This window comes from Rhincodon typus, chromosome 15 (genome assembly GCF_021869965.1).
Source record: "Rhincodon typus isolate 14 chromosome 15, sRhiTyp1.1, whole genome shotgun sequence".
Classification (NCBI taxonomy): Eukaryota; Metazoa; Chordata; class Chondrichthyes; order Orectolobiformes; family Rhincodontidae; genus Rhincodon; species Rhincodon typus.
The window spans coordinates 25473370-25495926 of NC_063346.1; the positions used below are offsets into that span (position 1 = coordinate 25473370).

Consider the following 22557-nt stretch of genomic DNA (forward strand, 5'->3'; position numbering starts at 1 on the left):
CCAGACCCGAAACGTCAGCTTTCCTGCTCCTCCGATGCTGCTTGGCCTGCCGTGTTCATCCAGCTCTACACCTTGTTATCTCAGATTCTCCAGCATCTGCAGTTCCTACTATCTCTAAAACAATTTTAACACCACTACTACAGACTTTGACTCCACATTTTCTTCAGCATCTGAGCCCAAGATGGTGGTTTTTTGCGTGGGTTAACAGCAGCAATCAATTCCTCTGAACATTCCCTTGCAATGTTTGCTTATTAATAAAATATATTTTGGTAGACAGATGACATTTGAATTCTCAGCACACTTGGTTGAAGGATGTTGAGACTGCTGAATGTGGAGAAATTTTCCCCTGCAGTTTTGTTTTACCGAATAGAAATGATATTGATGAAATCAACATACTCATTGGATCAATCACAAGGGATTTAATTCTACAAAGTCAGCAACAGGACTCAATCTGCCTGCAATACATCACAGTCAACCGAGAATACGTGTCAGTAGCTTTTGATGATCAGGATTTCCTCCTTTTGTCCTTTCATCCCTTTGCCCCGTCATTTTACAAGTCCTTGTGCACTCAAGCCATTATTGCAACTTCTCTCAATCTCCTCATGCTGCCCCTTTCTAAGTTCTCTTCCTTTTGCTTCTGTTGTATGCTTCCCATTGGTTCCCCATGTCTTTACTAACCCTCCCCTCAGGAGCTAAACGTGCACATCTTCCTTCTTTTGTTAATTGCCCCTGAAAACTTTATACTCTAAAGGCAGCAAAGTCACGTAAGTTGTTGCTGTTGCATCTATGCAGCAAATGATAGAAAAGCAAGGGTAGAACTGGAGCTGATAGTCTAAAAACTTGAAATTATAGATATACATATTACAAACCAGCAACTATTATTTCAACTACAATAGTTTCAGTCTGTTCCAATTTGCCTTTTCCTGGCGCTGATCTCTGGTTCCAATGGCGAGGCTGAAGTTGATTTTCCCTTTCTACTAATAGGGACTGTCTATAAGGGTCTCCAAATGTGGCCTCCTACCACTGGATTTTCCTTTCACCCCAACCTGGCTGTCTATTTGGCAGGCTGCAGGACACTAGGGATCCCTTGATTTTGGAATGAAGTCTCGCCACTAAGGTTGTAGGTTTCCATGTACAAAACCTTGCAATTTCTTTGGTAAATTATGCACTCCCTCCACATACTCCCCAGTTTCCTGTTAATATTAGGGCCAACATGTTTAAGAATTCTAACACCTAGATGTATGAAAAAGAAATATTATTTCAAATTTAACATCTGGCAAGGAGCAAAATTCCCATGCGTGTTGCGATCAGTACATTACTAATTCTTTACAGCAAGATCTAGCTTAAAGTCCAGAAGTTTCCGTGCCTTTTGTGTCCTACAGCTCACCTCCATTACCTCATGTGCAACCTATTCCTTTTTGGAAATTTCTCTGTGGAAATCTCTTCATGGATCAATCATATTTTGCACATGTTTTTCTTTTAGCCAATCCACATTTTCCAGTCTGATTTTTACATTGCCAATTAAAAGCTATTTAGAAATGTCACAGTAAGGTATTTTGAATTGTAACTTTCTCTGTGCTGTACTTCACTTTGTGTCACCTGATATCATCATCTTGGAATGTGCTGGGTTAGTTGATTTGAGCTGGGAGGGTAATCAAGTTACTGTGACTGAATCTGATCCCTCTGCTTTAAGGCAAAGGAATGAATGTTTATATTTTTGGCCTTCATCACTGTCCATTGGTTTCGGTTGCGGGTTTACTTGTACGGGTATCGACGAAGCTCTTTGTGAAGTTATTAGGTTAATGTATAATTAGGGGCTACCAGATCACGTAAGTGTAGATGAACATAAAGTTGATGCCTTCAAGTTCAGAGAGAGGATTTGCATTACAAGCAGTGTTACAGAAATGAAGCAGCTTTAAGTAATCTTGCCTCAATTACACATAATGTCATCACTAAATACAGTACTTTTCTCTGAAGCTGGAAGTGTTATTTTATGTAAACACTGTCCCAAGATGCTCATCTGTAACCATTGCTGTAGATTCAGCCTGGGATAAAAACATTCTGCAATAGAACAAAGAATTGCAGATGCTGAAGAACTGAAATCAAAACCAAAATTGCGGTAGCAATTCAGTAGATCTGGCAGTACCTGTGGGAAGATAGCACAGTTAACGTTTCGAGTTCGATGATTTTTCATCAGAATGGGATTTCACATTTTGCTCATAGCTATATTTACTAAGTGGGTGAATGATTGTAAAAGTATCCCAGGCACACAGTTACAGGTTAACAGCAACCTGAGCTAATTTATAGATAACTTAGGGCTGCAGTTTAATGCTTTCAGTTTTTAGGCAGTAAGTACAGAGTGAAAAGTAACCTATTAAGTCACCAGACCTTCTGTCCTAACCAAACACATGAAAAGCAGGTGAATAGAAATAATGCCAACAATTCTATGAATTTAAAGAACCTCTATATTTACCTTACTCATTTAGCAAATTACCATGAATACCTTAGAGTCCAAAAGGGTGCAAAGGCCAATGATAATGTAAAATAATAGTGAATCATTTTCTTCTGTAGATATTGTCCAAAAAAAAGCAGTACTACTGATTGTAATGGCGTTACTTTTTCTGTTGCAGGCAGCACATGGGAGACCTTGTCCAGGCACATTGGAGTTACCAGGTATAATAACACATATCAGAAATAACAATAATATAACTTTGTTTACATGGATTTTCTTACAATTTTAGACTTTCACATTTAGGTATTGCTACAAATGAACCTCAAAATATTAAAAACACAATAATATATTTTTCTTTCTCTGCTGCTCTATAGTTTATATATAAAATGTAATTTAATAAAAATCATATTGAGAAAACATTTCAAAGATTTGATAATGAATTATATATTAACTACACCATGATATCTTAATGTTATATATCTACATACAGGGTACAGAATACATTTTTTTGTTAGGAATGCCAAGAAGATCAAGAAGAATTATTTTTTAATAAAGTTTAATAGCAATTGCCAAAAGGATTGAAGTTGCAGTTATTCTGTTTGGGTCTGTAAACTCAACAAAAACTCTGCTGTGCATATTTCATTCACCCATCCCTGTGTTCATTGACATGCACTGGCCTCAGTTTGGCAATGGCTCAGTTTTAACATTTTCATCATTGTTTTCAAATCCCTCTGTGGCTTTTCCATCCATCAAACCTACCTCCATATACTCTTCCAGACTTGCAACCCTCTAAGATGCCTACACTTCTCCAATTCTGGCCTCTTGTAAAATCCTGCTTTTCATAGCTCTGCCTTTGGCAGCTGTGCCTTCAGTTGCTGAGGTTCTACGTTCTGGAATTCCCTCATTAAACTCACCAACTCTTTATGTCTCACCAGTCCTTGAAGATGCTTGAGAAAACCAGTCACTTTCATCAAGCTCTTGGTTGTCCCTCCAACTTACTTGATAACATTCCTATAAAATATCTAGAATATTTTACAATGTTAAAGATGATGTTTAAATTCATTGTTTTGTTTATAGCTCGTTGGTGTGTAATATCTCACTGCATGAAGAAATGCACTGCAGTTCAAATATACAAGGTGTCCTTGTCTTGACTCAATGTGGAAAACAAGATGATTAATTTGATTGTCAAATTTCCACTAAGCCAGAAAATAGTTCCAGGTTTGCAGTTTGTCCATAATCTTAATGGTTTATTGGAAAATCCAGGATAACTAGAAGATAATGCCACGAGCTTTATATTTTGTTGGAATTGGATCCAGAAATGGGCAATGTACAAAACTGGTCTAAACATTTATTGGAATTAAATACACTTTCTACAAGGCTGTTGTACTCTGTTTAACAGTCCGGAAATAGAATAATTCTCCCACATTGTGTGGGTAGCAGCATATTGTTTTCCACTATCACTGCTGTCTCTTCTTTTCACATTCTTGTGCTAAAGTGCAATTTTAGTGACAAGAGACAACTGGCTATTTCGAAGTAAATTTGATGCTTCAATCATAGATTCCCAGCAGCTTGTTTCAACGAAAGGATTTGTGTTTGATTGCTTCATCAGCAGTGCTTGACCAAATACGTCTCTATAACTGGAAGCACTCATTCACAGAAACAGAGGAGCTTTAAGTTTAAATATAGAAAAAACAAACAGGATTGATGTTTTCAGGATTGGGAGAATAACACAAAGGGCTGAATTTTACAAAGGTCAACAGATCTTCTGCCTCCTCAGCTAAAACGTCAGGGTGGTTGGCTAACCCACAACCATCTAATGGAGAAATTGGCCACTCATAGGCTGGAGGTGGGATTTCTGCCCCTGGAGAACAGGAAGTTCAGCCCAAAGGTCTGCAGCTCCCCAGGCACTTAGGGACAACTATGAGCCATTGGATGGGGCGTTGGGTGTGTTTGGGTAATCATCCAGCTTGCAGACATGGTGAGGAAGATAGGGGTGAAATTTGAGAGACCAATATGTAGTGGGAGTTTAAACTTGGGGTGATGCTTGGATGGGTCTTAAAGCCCAATATGGAAGCATGCCTATTGATCACCTCCATCCCATATCAGACACCTTGCTGGGCTGGTGTTTGGCATGGACATCTCCTTTCACTGGTTAAGTGCCAGCAGAAATGAGAAATAATAGCCCCATTACCCAGCGCTGCCCTTGCTACTGGTATGGGAGTAGGCTTCCCACTAGATTACACACACACACACACACACACACACACACACACACACGAGGTCATCCAACCCCTTGAACCTTGAGTCCCAACAGCTCCTTCTTGAAAGCTCAATGTTTTGATCTGAACCACTTTCTGTGGTAGTGAATTCCACAGGCTCACCACTCTCTGGGTGAAGAAACTTCTTCTCCTCTCAGTGCTTAAAGGTTTACTGCTAATCCTTAAACTATAACCCCTAGTTCTGAACCCCCACCACCATCTGGAACATCCAACCTGTGTAGTCCCATTAGAATTTTATCTGTTTCTATGAGATTACCCCCTCATTCTTCTAATCCCCAGTGAATATAATCATAATGGACTCAATATCTCCTCATACATTTTGTCTTGCCATCCCTGGAATCAATTTGGTAAACCTTCGCTACACTCCCTCTATGGCAAGAATATCCTTCTTTAGATAAGGGGACTGAAATTGCACAAGACATTACAGGTGTGGCCTCACCAAGGCCCTGTATAATTCTGGCAAGACATCTCTGTTTTTGTACTTGAATCCTTTTGCTATGAAGGCTAACATACAGTTTTCCTTCTTTACTGCTCGCTGCACCTACATGCTTACTTTCAGTGACACCCAGGTCTCGTTGAACATTCCCTTCTCTCAATTTACAATCATTCAAAAAATAATATGTTGATTTTTACTACCAAAGTGGATGATACTGCATCTGAGATGCATTTGCCCACTCACTCAGCCTGACCAAATCACATTGAAATTTCTGCATCCTCCTCACAGCCCACTCTTCCACCCAGCTTTGTCTCATCTGCAAATTTTGAGATAGTACATTTATTGCCCTAGTTTATATCATCGACATAGAATGTCAATAACTGGGGTTCTAACTGATCACGGCAGTACCTCACTGGTCACTGCCTGCCATTCAGAAAAAAAACATTTATTCCCATCCTTGTTTCCTGTTCACTAATCAACTGTCTTTCCATTTCAATTTAATTTTACACATTATTTTCACATTTGGGATTTTGTCGAAAGACTTCTGAAAATCTAAATAAACCACATCCGCTGGCTCTCCCTCATCAACTCTACTCGTTACATCCTCGTGGACTTCCAGGAGATTTGTCAAGCATGATTTCCCTTTTGTAAATACATGCTGACTGTGTTCCACCACAGTTTACTAAGTGCTCTGGTTTAAAATTCTTGATAATGGACTCCCTCATCTTCTCCAGTACTGACATCAGACGCACTGATTTATAATTCCCTGTTTTCTTTCTACCTCCGTTTTTAAATAGTGGGGTTAGATTAAGTACCCTCCAATCTGTATGAACATTTCCAGACTCTAAAAAATCTTGGAAAATGGCAACGAATGCATCCATTATTTGTAAGGCCAATTCCTTAAATACTTTGGGATGTAGATTATCAGGCCCTGGGGATTTATTGGCCTTCAATTCCATCAATTTCCCCAGCACCATTTCTCAGTGAGATTTGCTTCAGTTCCTTCTTCTCACTAAACCCTGTGTTTTCCATTATTTCTGGTAAGTTATTCGTGTCCTCCTTTGTGAAGATAGAAACGAAGAATGAATTTAGTTCGTCAGCCACTTCTTTGCTCCTCATTTATCACTTCCTCATTTCTGGGTGTTTGAAAGCAGCACGGTGACTCAGTGATTAGCACTGCTGCCTCACAGTGCCAGGGACCTGGGTTCGATTCCAGCCTTGGGCGACTGTCTGTGTGGAGTTTGCACATTCTCCCAGTGTCTGCGTGGGTTTCGTCTGGGTGCTCTGGTTTGGTCCCACAATCCAAAGTTGTGCAGAGTAGATGGACTGGCCATGGTAAATTGCCCATAGTGTCCAGCGATGTTTAGGTTGGGAGGTTTAGACATAGGAAATTAGGGGAACAATTCTGTCTGGGATGCTCTTCGGAGGGGCAGTGTGGACTTGTAGGGATTCTATGACTGTATGGGACCTACATCAGCTTTCACCAATCTTTTCCTCTTTACATACTTATCTTTTTTTCTAGGCACACAGACACACATACACACATAGCTGTCTGATATGTTGAATGATGTTTTGGGTGCATAGACAGCACCGAACGCCATTCAACTGTCTGCTGCAGTAAGCAGCACTCTGATCCACATTGGCTGGCCGATCAATTGAACCAAACCCCTTTACCCCCTACATTGTTGCTCGATGGTATAGACTGTGATAAATCTTAACAAATTTAATATAATCTAGAAATTATTGTTAATAATTTATATAAACAAAGATTTAACACATCAGTCTGGTATTGATATATCAGTTGATTTAAAATAAGGTAGTACTCAATGAGTAATCCAGAAATCTAGGCTAATGTGTGGAATTTAAATTTACATTTTAAAAAATCTAGTTTTGAAAGCTATTCTCAGTAATGGTGATCATCAAACTATAATTGAATGGCATGAAAACCCATCAGCATCACTAACGTCCTATAGGTCATCCTTACCTGGTCTGGCCTTTATGGAATTCTAGATTCACAGAAAGATGGTTGATTCTCAACTGCCTCTGAAATGGCCTGGCAAGTCACTTAGTTCACTTGGAATTAAGGATGGACAACAAATGCTGTCTCTTGCTAGGGGTACTCACATTCTATGAAAGAATAAACAAGGCAAATACTTGCATTAAGTGAGCAGAAGAGGAATATAAAGCACGTAAACAACATTACCACCCAGTAATTTGTAGACTTGTATGTACAAGTTCTATGAAAGAAAAATCAATACTTTTATTTGTTGGTCCAACTGCAGTGTAATATCAAGGATTGACATTGCATACAAATCTGAGGAAAGAAAACTGATCAAGGTGGAAGTTCTGTCATCTGCCAACATTACATATTGTATTGCCATTACTCATTGCTTGTTTATGGCCAATTTCCAGCTGACTAGCATGAATTTTCCAAATCCAGAGTTCTTCAGCATTACGTCACCAGAAACACCACTGTTAAACTGCAATTAATGTACCCGAAATATGTTCTGGGAGTATAGTTAAAACAATTGATCTATGGCAGAAAAGTTAGCACAATTTTCTTTTGTGTTTTGTTTCAATTGCAATACTATTGTGCTGAATTTTACCATTTTTGATTTAAATTATTGAAACCATGCACACAAATGGGAAACCTTTTTTTTTGTTGAATCCGGCAGAGTTCCAAAACTCTCCAGCTCTCCAAAGAAATATTTGTTTGACAAGTAAAAGATAAAATGCAATGGCAGGTTCTCAATGATTTAGTTGCCCTTTTCCAATGCAATATTTTTATGATTAATTTATAATGCGCAGTAGTTAAATGAATTTCTTTGATAAATGCTGCAGATATAATTCTGTTTAATCTTTAAGAATCTTTCCAAGAATCATGGACTCACTCATCAATAAGTTCGTGCATCTGCTAAGTTTTGATAACTTGGAGTACCATGGTCATTTGCTAACGCCACTGCTGACACTGGTCCAGCTCGTCCCTGCCTCCCTAACCTGTTCTTCTTCCCACCTATCCCCTCCTCCCACCTCAAGCCGCACCTCCATCTCCTACCGACCAACCTCATCCCGCCCCCTTGACCTGTCCGTCCTCCCTGGACTGACCTATCCCCTTCCTAACTCCCTACCTACACTCACCTTTACTGGCTCCATCCCCGCCTCTTCGACCTGTTTGTTTCCTCTCCACCTATCCTCTCCTCTATCCCTCTTCTATCCGCCTCCCGCTCTCTCCCTATTTATTTCAGAACCCCCTTCCCCTCCCCCTTTTCTGATGAAGGGTCTAGGCCCGAAACGTCAGCCTCTCTGCTCCTATGATGCTGCTTGGCCTGCTGTGTTCATCTAGCTCTGCACTTGTTGTCTCGGATTCTCCAGCATCTGCAGTTCCTACTATCACTGGTTCTGACGTTGTTTTTAATCATTCCTTGCAGAAGTTATGCTGAAGTAAATGTATCCATTTCATATTACTTGCATTTTTATTAGCATTTTTGTTGGTCCTATATTCCAAGCAGCTTGATATCCTCTTCAACTGACCCTTTTTTCGAATTACAACTACAGTTGAATGTTACTATCTAAGTGGTCTACAACGTTTTTTGAATAAAGGATTGCAAGGTATACAATACAACATTTCACAATTCAGCAATAGCCTGCTAAATAAACCGTGTACCAAATGCTTCCCAGGATAATTGAGTTGAATGAGTTCACTCCAAAAATCTGCCAAAGTTCAAGAGGCCTTCTACTCTTTGAAATCAGCGAACAACCAAGTCACTAATCAAAACTGAAGAAATGTTATAGAACCTGTTCCATGATGGACATGTGTAATATTCATTTTTTTTCTTTTGTTTTTTCAATATCCACTCTTTATTCCAGAGTTGAGAATTATGGATGGCCTAATATTAAACTGCAGTGACTACTCAATCTCCTTTCAGCTAGAGCTCATTGTAAAAGAAAACTTGTTTGATTCTGCCATAATGGGTTGGATTCAAATCTCTTAAGAAGAGGCAATGTTCCAATTCAGTTTGACATCCAGTTTTCTGTGTCAAATTACTATTTAAATAATTACTAAAATATTATTGGAAATTTATATACATATTTTTCTCTTCCTGTTCTAGACTTGATCTGAATGATGTCCCAAATTGCATTCGACTAGTTGCTCCAGATTTGGGTATATTTCTCATTAGCTGCATTACATTAGTCTTTTGTAATCGTTTGACAAAGAAAAAGAAGACAACACCAAGCAGAGAGGAAGAGAACAGAGAACCTAATGAGGAGGTAAGAATATTTCTGAATTGACATTGTATTTTTCTATAGAACATGATTCATTAACTTTGCATCTGTTTAGTAAGGTTGATATTGAATATTAAAAGGTAATACTATCATAATTATTTTTAACTTATAAAAACTGAAAGAACTGTGGATGCTGGAAATTAGATACAAAACCAGAAATTGCTGGAAAATCTCAGCAGGTCTGGCAGCATCTGTGGAGAGAAATCAGAATTAATGTTTCTGGTCCAGTGACCCTTTTAACTTATGTTGGTCTATTTTTGTATACATTATGTGCATTTTCATTCCCACTCCTTCCATTAACAAACCTTTTTTTTCTCTTCATTCCAAATAAACGAGAGAAAATCTCTTCTTAAATTTCTATTGAACTCTGAACTGTCTACTAGAGGTCAAAATAAGATTAGCAGTGGAGTTAACTTGCTATCTGATTTTGTAGACTCTGAGAGATTATTTAGTAACCTGCTTCGATGGGTTCAACTGCAAGCAGAAAATAATTGTCGAGAATGTTTGTTTGTTTTTTTTTCTTTATTCATTCACGGGATGCAGGCGTCGCTGGTTAGGCAGCATTTGTTGCCCATCCCTAATTGCCCAGAGGGCAGTTAAGAGTCAACCACATTGCTGTGGGTCTGGAGTCACATGTAGGCCAGACCAGGTAAGGATGGCAGTTTCCTTCCCTAAAGGGCATTCGTGAACCTGAATGTGGAACACTCTTATATATGATCTGACACATCTGAACATAACTGAACAAAATGTTACTGGACAAAATTTCTAATGGCTAGAAATTTCTCCATGTATTTCACTTTTACCAAAAGGAAAGTCGTGCACAAAGCCGTAAGGGGTGTGTAAAGTTACTTGTGGGAAACATCTAATGCTTGTTGGATATTTTACCACAAAAGGCCTCTAGGTCTGGAGTACTTTCATGTTTAATTCCTGACCATAGTGTTGCACATTTGAAACATAGAAATCAAGAGGACAAACAGTAAAAATTGACAAGGTGACTTGCCAATAAGACACAATCTAACCATTACATTGATATTCAATGACGTTACCATCACTGAATCTCCCACTATTAACATCCTGTGGGTTACCAGTGGAGATGGCATGCTCCTGGGGGAGGTCAGGTTATCCGTCACAGTCATGTATATGGCCTGGATCTAGCAGGGTAATGGAAAAATGCTTGTGGCCTGATCTTGCAATGCCATGCCTCGGTTCATCTGACAGGTTACCTGACACCTGAGAAAGCTGGATAGCCAGAGTTTGATTTTCAATGATGAATTCAAAGAAGGCTCACAGGCTCTCTATAATATTTAAAGAGTCAACCTGCCTCCTTGAAGTAGGTTGCCCACCCATCTCTCTCATTCCACCGAAAATAAAACTAGAGGTCAGTGGGATAGGGTCAGGATTCAGACTTTGAAGAGTTTAACACCTCCCAACATCCAACCAATCAACTCAATTTTGAGGATTAAAACTCATCCTTTTGTTAGAACTGAGATGTCCAGGCAGTGAAAGGAAAGAAAGAATCTAGAATTTGGACACTTCTTTAAGACTTATTTACAGAAACACACATTGAGTATCATATATGTACAACCATACATAAATGTAAGGCAAGGGTGAGTTTCCAATGCACACCATCTGAATGCAATTAACACTCAATTGATGTATGATTAACACCCTTTGGGTCAATTTGTCTCATTGCAAATGTGGATATAAAATTTATAATGGAAAGAGCTTGTCATGGTGTAATTTAACCCCCTGTTATTGTTAGTGCTGCAACGCTTTAGTTTTGTACTTTTGTCCATACTGCAGGGAAACTGCTGTGCTCAAACTAACCTTACTTCAAACAAACGTCTGTAGCTCGGGTTGCAGTTGGCGTTGTGGGTTTGTTCGCCGAGCTGACTGGTTTTTGTGCAAACATTTCGACTCCCTTCTAGCTGACATCGTCAGTGCTATGTAGTCTCTGTTGAAGTGCTGTTCTGTCCTGCTCTAAATTTATATGTTCCGGTCTGTCATGGTGGGCAGTCTTGTTTCTGGTTTTGTACTGTGGTGGTATGTAGATGGGGTCTATTTCAACATGTTTGTTAATTGCATCGGTGGTTAAATTCTCGTGCTTGTCTTTGTCTTGCTTGTCGTACTGTAACTTTGTCCCAGTCAAATTGATGTCCTTCTATGTCAGAGGGTATTGAAATAAGGGACAGTTGGTCGTGCCGTTTTGCTGCGAGTTGGTGTTCATGTATCTTGGTGGCGGGTTTCCTGCCCTATATAATGTTTCTTGCAGTTGCTGCATGGTATTTTTTACATGGCATTTGTCCTGCTCGTTGTGGGTATGGGGTCTTTCGTCTTTGAGAGTAACTGGTGACGTGTGGCTGTTGGTTTGTGTAGAAGTTAAAAACATAGGGTTAGAAACACATCAGAACTGTCTACAAAACTCCTACGACCTCTTGGAATGAGGATAGTATACAAACCCGAAGTCCTGAAGAAGGGTAATGCCCGAAACATTGACTGCTCCATTCCTCCAGATGCTGCCTGGTTTGCTGTGTTTTTCCAACCTTCTGTTTGTCTGCTCTAGTTTTAACTGAAAACTGTTGCACAAGTTGAAAACTGCACAACTTCACTGCTACACTTTGTGCACATAAAATGAGGTTTGCCAGATACATTTAATTTAACTCTCTCAAATTAACAGTGCAACGCCTTGGCATACAGAAATTTAATATTCCTAGGATTTTTTTAAATGAACTCTGCAGCTGCCTTCAAATTTTCAGATATGTAAGTTTCAAGCAGTGACACCAGCTCACGTTATGAAATTCTATAGTCCTTGGCATGTGTAGTACAACTTTGAGTATATGAGTCGGGACGTCATGTTGAGGTTGTTCAGGACATTGGTGAGTACAATGTGCAGTTCTGGTTGCCCTGCTATAGGAAGGATATTATTAAAGTAGAAAGGGTTCAGAAAAGATTTACCAGGATGTTGCCAAGAATGGAGGGTTTGACTTATAAAAATAAGCTGGATAAGCTGGGACTATTTTCACTGGAGCATAGGAAGTTAAGGGGTGACCTTACAGAGGTTTAGAAAATCATAAGGGGCATAGATAAGGTGAATAACACAAGGGTCTTTTCCCTTGGGTGGGGGGTTCAAAACTAACAGGCACATTTTTATGAATAGCTGCTAATGGGAGCTATTAGTAGTTGACAATGTGGTAGCAGCCCATGTGATGACAAGGCCTGCTATGAAAGCCACTTGGGAACTCTGCAGGCTTCTGGACTTAAATATCAAGTTCAACAATTTTAGGGCTTGAGGCCATGTCCTTACCCCAACCCCCATACATGGGGTGGGATATTTCCAAGGAGAAATATACAACATTAGACAAAGCCGTGAAACAACTTAGTCCATTATGAAAGAAAGCAAAATGCTGGGATTCGCTTAAAATTGTAAAGCAGAGAAGTTATGATAACTGTGAATGGTTCTGATCTCCATTTATTAAAAAGGATATAGAAGCATGGGACAAAGTGCAAAAAGGATTTCTGGAATCATACCAGATTTGAAAGGTTATACTAATTAGGAACGTTGAACAAAATTGTGCTCCTCCTCTAGAAAATAAAAATGCGATAGATGTGTTTTAGACTATCAAATAATTCAATACAGATATAGAGAAGGTGGTTTACTTGCAGACAAGACCAGAAGAAGAATCGTTATTATAAGATAGTTACTAATAAATCTACTTGAGGATCCAAGTGAAATTATATTGCCAAAAGATTGTTTAAAATACAGAACATTCTACCATAAATAATTGAGGCATATGACATAGATGCATTCAAAGATTAACTCAAGAAACGTGTGAAGGAGAGAGGACTAAAATAAAATATAGATGGAGTTAGATGAAGAGGATGGGAGGAGTTCACAAATATAGACATTGGTCTTTTGGGCTGAATGCCTTGATTCTGTGGTAAATACTGTGTCATAGAATTCTTTTGATTTAAGTTTGTGTTCAAATGTTTAATTGGTTTAGTATTGGCTCACAGCTCACTGGAAACACAACCAAGTATTTGCAAAAACAAAAAACCTCCCTATTTGATTTGTTTCACTCCGGAGAAATTTTCCAATCATTTTGATTCACAAGTGTTCCCACTCAATGCAGAAAGAAAGAGCAAAGTCACAACATACTTCCATAATGACATCTGGAATGCTGCCATTTCCATCATGACCACACTGTTGTGTTTGAACATTTATTGGTTTGTGTTTCCTTCAACTTTCAGAGTCCCATCATGATTACTCTTTCACAACCAAAATCTCCCAACTGCACCTACAAAAAAGTGCGCCACACACTCTCTGCTGAGCCCTTCTCACTCTCCACCTTTGTGCAAGCAGAGAAAGTAAAGACAGCCATTGGAAAGGAGAGATGCACAGTGTCTGCCCTTAAGGCCCATCTAAAGAAGGCTAGAGAGATCCTGTTAGGCCATGCAAAGAGCTGCAGGATCTGCTTTTGTGTAAGAGTGTTCTTTTGAATTCAGCATTTGGAGCCTGATATCCTAGAGGCAGTAGCCACAAAAATCAGTCAGTCAGTAGCTGTCATGACAAAGACAATGACGGTGATTTCTCAGAAGCTGCACTGTTTGAGTGGATTATGGAGCTGGGTACATCTGCAAGGCATCGACATTGACCTAAATGATAGCAGAAAATATGAAGCAATTGTAGCCAGACAGCAATATCTGCAAGCATTAGGTGCAGTTAACAGTAGTGGTGTTGTAGCCAAGGTTCAGAGACTAAGCTAGTGGTGTGGGAAGTGCAGTCTGTTGCTCTTGTCGCAAAAATGACCTGCATAACAAGATTTGTGCAAGACTCCAGCATCTGCAGTTCTTGCTATCTCTGTGCAAGTCATGTGGTGCGTAAGGGCACTACGCTCGCCTATATAATAAATTTGCTTCCAAAGGTGCAACCAGAGATTATAACAGAAAACAATTAAACAAAAGCAATTGCAGCATGTTGGCAACTGTGACATGCAGCACGTCAGAGACCTATATAACTGTAAGTACAGACAAAGCTCAAGGTTCAGAGTGGAAAAACTTGCAACCAGAAGGTAAACAGGTTTTCCACATTGTGTGTGTGACATATTTGGATGTAGTCAAAACCTTTGGAAGCTCTTGCCACCAGTAATTATCAAATGCCCAAAGAAAATTGGCAAACTCCTACTCAAAACCAAGGTTGACATTGAGCTGGTGCAAACTGAATCCTGAAGGGCATGTATCTAGATAATTGAAAATGAATGACACCATCAATAACAATAAAATTGACTGCATTTAAAGGGTCATTCATCCCTTGTATTGGTACATTGACAGTGAAATGCTGCAATGCAATGGAAACCAAGTATTTTATCTGGTGAATACCAACAACCCAACAATAGCAGTACTACTATTGCGTTTGGAGCTTGACATTATGACCTTTCGCAAGATCACCAATATACCAATTGCAACAGAAGGGACCAAGAATACTTGGATTGAATCAGTCCAGCACTTAAGACAAATATTCACAGACAGATTCAACACCGTAAGAAACCTCAAAGGTATCTCCAATAAAGTGCAATATTCACATACAAGAAAAAACATGAGTGTGATCAGGATGATATGGAATATCACAGCAGTATCTGTTATGTTTCTTTTATTCATTCATTGGATCTGGGGCTTGCTGGCTGCACAATGCCTAGTTGCCCAGGAGAAGATGATGGTGAGCTGCCTTTCTGAACCACTGCAGTCTGCTGGATGTAGGTTTACCCACAATGCCATTAGGGAGGGAATGTCAGAATTTTGACCCAGTGACACTGAAGGAATACTGATACATTTTCACGTTGGTGAGTTAGAAGTATATCGCTTTTCTTTCAGTGTTGCTGAATCAAAATCCTGGAAATAACAGCATTGTGGGTGTACCTATACCAAATGAACTCAGCAGATTAACAGGGCAACTCAGTCATACATTGGCACTTTGAACTGGTACAATTCTAAAGAAAGATGGCATAATCAGGGATGCTTGAATGCAGCACATTTAAATATTGTTCTAAAAAGATGCCCACAAAATTCTAACATGAGACGAAGAGAATCCCAAATTCACAGGAGTTACATTCTTTTCCAAGCTGGATGCCAAGCATGGATAGTGGCTGGTTTAGTCAACAAAGGAATCTCAATAAATCACCATTTCAGAAAGCATTTGGAAGGTATGGCTTCCAGAGATTACCTTTCAGTCTGTCTGTCTGTCAGACAAGATCTGTTCCAGCAGTTTTTGGACTGAATTACAGAAAATATTCCTCGATGTAGATGTATTGCTGTTTATTTTGTTGCTGGTTTTGCCTATAAAGAGCATGATGAAAATCTGTAAAATTTTTGATAGCATCTTGTTGTGAAGGACTTATCTTTAACAGTAAGAAGTGCCAGGTAAAGGTTAACATATCAACTTTTTTAGCTCAATCTGTTCAGATTATGGGATCCATCCTGACCCAGCCAACACTGAAGATCAACTTGCCATGACAAAAAAAAAATCCTCAGAGAAATCTTGGATTTTTAAAAAAATCACCAGGCCCATAATTACAAGCTGCTTTTACAAAACAACATCATTAAGAGAGCTCTTGAGGAAAGGCAACCCTATGTAGGGCAGCAGGATTGTCAGAACGTCACTCAAACAGGCATTGTGGGCAGAGACTTGTATCCTACAGGACTACAACCTAAGGAGCAAGACAATCCTAGAAATTGATGCATGTAGAAAAGGCTCAGAGCATGCATAACGCAAGATGACAAACCAATTACATTTGGATCCAAAACCAGTTAGAAGCACAATCCAATGATTGCAACATGAAATGAATTGATGCAAACCACTGACAAATGCACCATTGAGGCTACAATGGTTTCCAATAAAATTACAGGGACTTGGCTTTGATGTGCACTACAGGCTAAAAATGGTCACTTCAAGCTCATTGAGCAGATTAACAGATCCGAATAAGAACACTGAAATTCCACTAGATAGACAATAAGGTGGAAGATATATTTAATGTCACTTTGATTAGTTTTGGTCGAATGCAGTCAACTTCATGAAGAAACAACTAATGATCAACCACTGAAGGCACTATGGAAAGACTATCATAGAAGGATGGCTTGACACAATAGTAAAGATACCAGACACTCTCCAAAGCTTTAGAACATGTTGAGATGAACTGGGTACCTCGAGTTGCAATATTTGAAGGGAAACAGGTGCTTGTACGCAAAGCTCTGTATCAGGATGTGTTGTCACAGTTTCATCAGGGACATGTGGGCTTGTGGGCCTACAGTGGGCAAGATGCCTGGCTTGGTGCACTGTTTATTGACTAGGGATCTGTAATTATATTGAGGAGGCGGTAAACATGGGCAAGGCATGCCAGAATCACTGAGCACAACAACACAAAGAACCTCTCCACTCTCGCGGATCTTCATGTTGATATGTTACACCTTAGGAATTATATCTTTAGGTATGGGCTTACCCACACCAGCAGCGACCATGTTTGTAAGCCAAATTAGGACAACTCTGCCAAGCCATCTATGTTCTTAGAAATACTGAACAAAATTCTCAAAAACACAAGGAAGAATGATGATGGTACATGACCTATATGCAAGTGTGGAATTGTCTAATCTGTGTGTAGAACAGAATATGACAACTTATCTAATGTACCCTGTGATGCACAGAAGTTTCAAAAGTATGTAGTGAGCCTAGATCCTATGGAGCAATGTTGAGAAGAAAGAGAAATCAACTCAGGGAACTGTAAAGTACTCCACCTTTGTATAGAACATACAGAAGGATACACACGGGTTATACGGGCGTGGAAGATTATCATGATAACAGTAAACACTAACAACATGCAAGACCAGCGCTAACAATACATATAAGTTGAGCACAACCAACTACGAAATCCAGATCTTGATTTGCCTGTTTAATTTTGCTTTATTATGGTTACCCTCTCTGCTATGCTGCAGCTCTTCGGGGAATATATTGGTCTTCTCCATTGTGTGATTATTGTTCTGAATCAAAGAATGCAAGTTATGCTCAGGTGGAGGGGGAAGTTTCAACTGAAAGTTGATATGCTCCAGGTGTTAAGGCAGGTCTTCTTTCAAAACAAATCCATTTCCTTATCCAAAGACAGTATTGTTTTGTGTTTTGGTCCAACTATGGGTTGCATTGGGTTTTTTGAAGGGTTTCTCACTGTGAAGCCTTGAGTTTATTCATTGTATCTTATGAAACTTGCAGCATTAATTACTGACCCTGCCTCTGTGGCATTTCTCACATTTGATTTCCGCCCCATCTTAGGTTTGGCCAGGAGCAGCAAGTTCTATCATTCAACAGATATCCCAGAATTCACTGGGATCCCTGTACTCACACCATTTCTAAAAGCCTGTTGTGCACCTGGGCAAGCACTGTCTGTCTGGAGCTGCCCTGTTTTGGTGCTGACATTTGCCCCAGACGTGGTAAACGGGAGGATATCAGTGACCCACTTTGCAGCCAGGGACATAACAGTTCTCTGGACAAGTCAGTGAAAATAAATAGAGCCACTCTGTGTATGCCAGCCAGAAATTGAGAAGCAGTGTAGAGGATTGAATTCCATGTGGCTAGAAATCCAAAATACAATCTTCAGAACAAAGTTTAAATCTTTACAAGGAGACAAACTTAAATGTGTCCTGTAACCTTTCCAGTCTGGAATGCTTGGGACCATGTCATTTTTGGATTTTGGAATTTTTTGGATTATAGAATGACATTAAAGTACTGAACTACAAATGCGTAATCTGCAAACAGTGGATATAAATTGTTGCCTGAAGAATAAAGTAAAGATAAAGCAGGAATAAACATGTGATGCTTATCTGAAAGCTCTATCTTTCATAGTTTCACTCCTAAGAATTCTCCTGGAGAATTAGCATTGTACCACTGATGTACCTACACATATTGGGCTAGGGTGAAGCTACTATACCAAAAAAAAACAAGTCAGGAAAATTTCATACTAATTTGCATCTTTCCTCCTTCATAAAACATCACTACAAAATTCTCAAAATTCAGTGCTACCTATAGAATATCTTTTTCGCATCAAGATTCTTTTTATCCATTTCACTTGAATAATAGTATATTATTTTTCTTCAAATTTCTTTCTTTCTACCATGACTATTCATATATGCTCTCAAAGATGCACATAAATAAAACATTCAGCTGTCCTAACCATTGAGAACACATTATGATAGAAACCGTAATGGGAAAATTTCAAGTGACAAGTTTCGTGTATTGTCATGCGATCTGTTTTTGCCCATTACATTGAAATGCTACTTTGGTCTTTGTTGCCTGAGATTAGGGAGGGGAAAGCTAATTCAGGATTCCTGCTCCTGATTTCTGTCCAATAACTCTTATTGAAAGTGCACATGTGTTGATGAAAAATGAGAAGTTAATTTTTTGTTCTTCCTTCCTATGATGAACTTCCAATCACACATTCATTCCCATTTCCATCCATATTGTTGCCTGACATTGTTCCTGCCTCAACTCAACTCCTGTTGAAGCCTTCATTCATGCTTTTGCTACTTCTAGACTTGACTATTTCAACATGTCATTGCTGATCTCCAATGTTCTACCTCTGTAAACTCGAGGTTGTCCAAACATCTACTCATGTCTGAACTCTCAATCGTCTTCACACATCACCCCATTACTAACAAATCTACATTAATTGCCAGTCAAGGAATGTCTTAGTTTTATAATTCTCATTCCTCCTTTTTAAGTGTCTCCATATCCTTGCCCCACTCCATCTGTGCAATCTCCTCCAAATCCACAACCATTTGTGATATCTGTGTTCAACTAGTTCTGACTTCTCGAGCCTCCTGATTTCAATCGCTGAACCATTGTTGATTGTCTCTTCAGTTACCTAAGCTCTAAACCCTGGGATTTCTTCCCTACCCCTCTCTGCCTCTAGACTGAGCTCTCAACCTTTAAGACAAGCCATAAAATAAAATGTTTTATTGAGTATAACCACTACACAAAATAAGATGTTAATGTTATTAAGTAGCTCGATGAACCAATGCTCGTGTGAATTTACTAGAGGGCATTGATATCTATAGTACCATAACACAGTCAACAAAATTATTGAAGGAAAAATGGACAAACATTGTTGAAGAGAGGAAGGAAACATTGGTTTGACAGTAACTTCAAGCAAATATTGATGTGCTAACAATAACAGTAACAATAGCTTGCATCAATATAGCATTCCGAATGTTGTAAAAAAAATTGCACTAATGCATTTCAGCGAGAGGCATGAGGCAAATGGACATGAACAGTTGGACAAAAACAAAACGAGAGGTTAGAGATGATGATTGAGGTGGGTTTTAATGAGGGCCATTAGGGAGGAATGGGAGGTGGACCAAAAACAGAAATTGTTGGAAAAGCTCAGAGATCTGGCAGCATCTGTGGAGGAAATCAGAGTTAATGTTTTGAGTCGAGTGACCCTTCCTCAGAACAGGAATTTCAGAAATTATCTGGCATTAGCAGGACAAGTAATTGAAACAAGACACAAGGTATGAACTCTAATTCCATAAACTGCAGAGAGTGGTAGAAAATAAGTTATAAAGGAAAAATAAGCAAAATGAGGTTCATGAAAATTTCAAAGGGAAAATGGGATTTAAAATAATAAAAGAAGAGGAACAATTTCAGCAACAAAGAGAAAGTAGGTACAATATATAATCAAAATTCTGCAGTAACATTGTTTTTGTGTACACATGGAAAGAAAATATGGAGAGAACTGGAGGAACTATTTTCATGACTAATGTATTCTTGATTTGAAGTATATTTGAAAACATAGGGAAGCAGAGCATGTGTGCAAACTTTGAATACAACTATAGGATGATGTGAATTTGTCACACCTATGATTGCAACAGTGTTCAGGGATGATTTAGTGTTGTGAAGACCTAGTTTTATATTTAATTTGCTTTAGAAAATAGCTTTTTCATTTGGAAATTGAGTTCTTTTAATGTAGATCCAGGGCTACGGGGAGAAGGAAGGAGAATGGGTTGAGAAACGTAACAGCCATGATCGAATGGTGGAGCAGATTCAAAGGGCCAAATGGCCTAATTCTGCTCCTGTATTTTATGGTCTTATAGATAAATGAGTCACTGAATTGAGAAACTGTTAACAATCAGGGTGTAAATCGTTATGACCAGACCTCAGGTGAGCTTCCCCAATTCTATACGTTTTCAGACAGGATTCCTCAAACTGTTAAGATCTCAGGTGAGGCACAATAGTCTGGCTCCCCTTCTTTATTTAGCCACCCCATTTGGTGTTCACAACAGGATTGGTTTTAAAACCATCCCTTCCTTTTTGGTACCTTCCTACTTTAGAAGGAGGCATTGTATTAATTACTAGTTACTTTATTAATTTGTAATGCTACACACAGATTAAAATAAAAGGTAATTAAATCATTTCCAAATGGAGGAAGTAAAATATTATATGGAACTGTCTCTGAATTGTTCATGCAGAGTGGATAGTTAACTGTTGTGACCATTGCAGTTGGAGGTTACTGGTAATACTGATTTTGGGACCTGAACAATTACAAAACAAAGAATCTCAAAAAAAAGTAGGTTGATTTGAAGTTCCTTTGTCCTGATCCTTTTTTTTAAAAAACTGATTAGCAGCACTTGAAGTGAGAGAAGGTCTTCTATTACCTGCATCATTGAACTAACTAGAAAATAGTTCTTCAACTGTGACCGTCACAGCATGCTAATGTGTGAACCCAGGATAATAGGCATGAGAGTCTATTCCAGCAGAATTCAAAGTCTCTTTTTTAACTCTTTTCCTTGTATTTTCCTGGAGGGTAAAATAGATACCTCTGCAAGAGATGATTTTCTACTGAGAGGGGGAGAGTTAGGCAACCCCTTCATAATTTTGTTAAGTAGTTCCCTGTTTTGAAGTGATTCTGACAATTTACACGTGCAATATTTTATGGACCTCACACAGAACTTTGCCAGGCAGTTACTAAAATTAAGTCCTCAGTTTTTCTGCAGCAAACCTCCAAATAAAAACAATGCATTTTGGAACTAAAGGTTAAAAAAAAGTCAGTATTTTTCAGTTCTGATCCATCATTAAAGCAAAATACATCTCAAACAAGCTTGTGTTAGTTATGGTTAAAAATAATCTGTGTTTATTCACTAAGGTTGGTAGTGGGAGGACCTTAAAAAATGATTTTGTGCTTTTGGTGGAGTCAGGAGGTCTACAGATATTCCAATAAGGGATTATTCATGTAGGTGCAGTGTCAAAAGAAGCTAAAAGCAGCTTTGTAAACAGTGGGTTTTCTTGATAAAGCTAACAAACTTTGAGAAAGATCAATCATATCCATGAGAGATTTGATTTAGTCATTTTGGTCATAAAATCAAAGAATTGTTATCAAATTAATAGATAGTTGGTTTATATTTCTGTTTGAAGCATCTGAAAGCATGCCATGTTACCTTGGAGATGGGCAATAAGATTTATGGCAGTTTCCTTGTTTAATTTATCACTGGGTGTTTCTAATAAAAAGCTAGCATCTGCAGTCAGCTTGGAAGCAGTCAACACGGTCAGTCAACAATCAATGGAGGCCTCAAATTGTAGATACAGACTGGGAAAAGAGTCTGTGTCTATCCAAAGTCAGCCAGGTAGCAAGCAGTGCTTTAGGGAAGCAGAGGTGTTGTTAATGTTTAAATCACTAAGTAAAAATTCAGTGAAGCATATATTTGAGCTAAGGTGTCCACAGTATGAGGTTTTAAAGGAGCTTTGGAAGGTTCCTGAACTGAAAACAAATGAAAAGATCCTCATGAAATCTCTTGCCTTACGGAATAATTGCAATAGTGAAGAAAACAAAGTTCATTCCAGAGGGCTGTGGCATACCTTTTGAGTTAGTCCCAGAAGAATTGAATACACCTTCAAGATTTATGAAAAGTACAAGGGCAAGTAAAAAGTAGAACTGTGTTTATACTGCAAGTCTTCATTAACTGTAGGTTTAATTAATGGTGCTTGCTTTGCTTATATTTTTCACAGTAAAGTTTGTTTTCTTTTTGTTAATCACTTTTTTTTTAAATTTTTCTTTACACATTATGGTCTCTATGGT

The 22557-nt window shown here is 38.8% G+C and overlaps 1 protein-coding gene across 3 annotated transcripts in view; it reads left to right on the top strand.

Annotated features, from left to right (window-relative positions):
- piezo1 (piezo-type mechanosensitive ion channel component 1) overlaps positions 1 to 22557 on the top strand; it is a 322059-nt gene that overhangs the window by 142950 nt on the left and 156552 nt on the right. For all 3 annotated transcript variants that reach the window (XM_048605766.1, XM_048605768.1, XM_048605767.1), the window contains exons 4-5: positions 2631 to 2673; positions 9277 to 9436. In XM_048605766.1, the coding sequence (XP_048461723.1) occupies positions 2631 to 2673; positions 9277 to 9436 (203 nt within the window). The remainder of the gene's footprint in view (positions 1 to 2630; positions 2674 to 9276; positions 9437 to 22557) is intronic.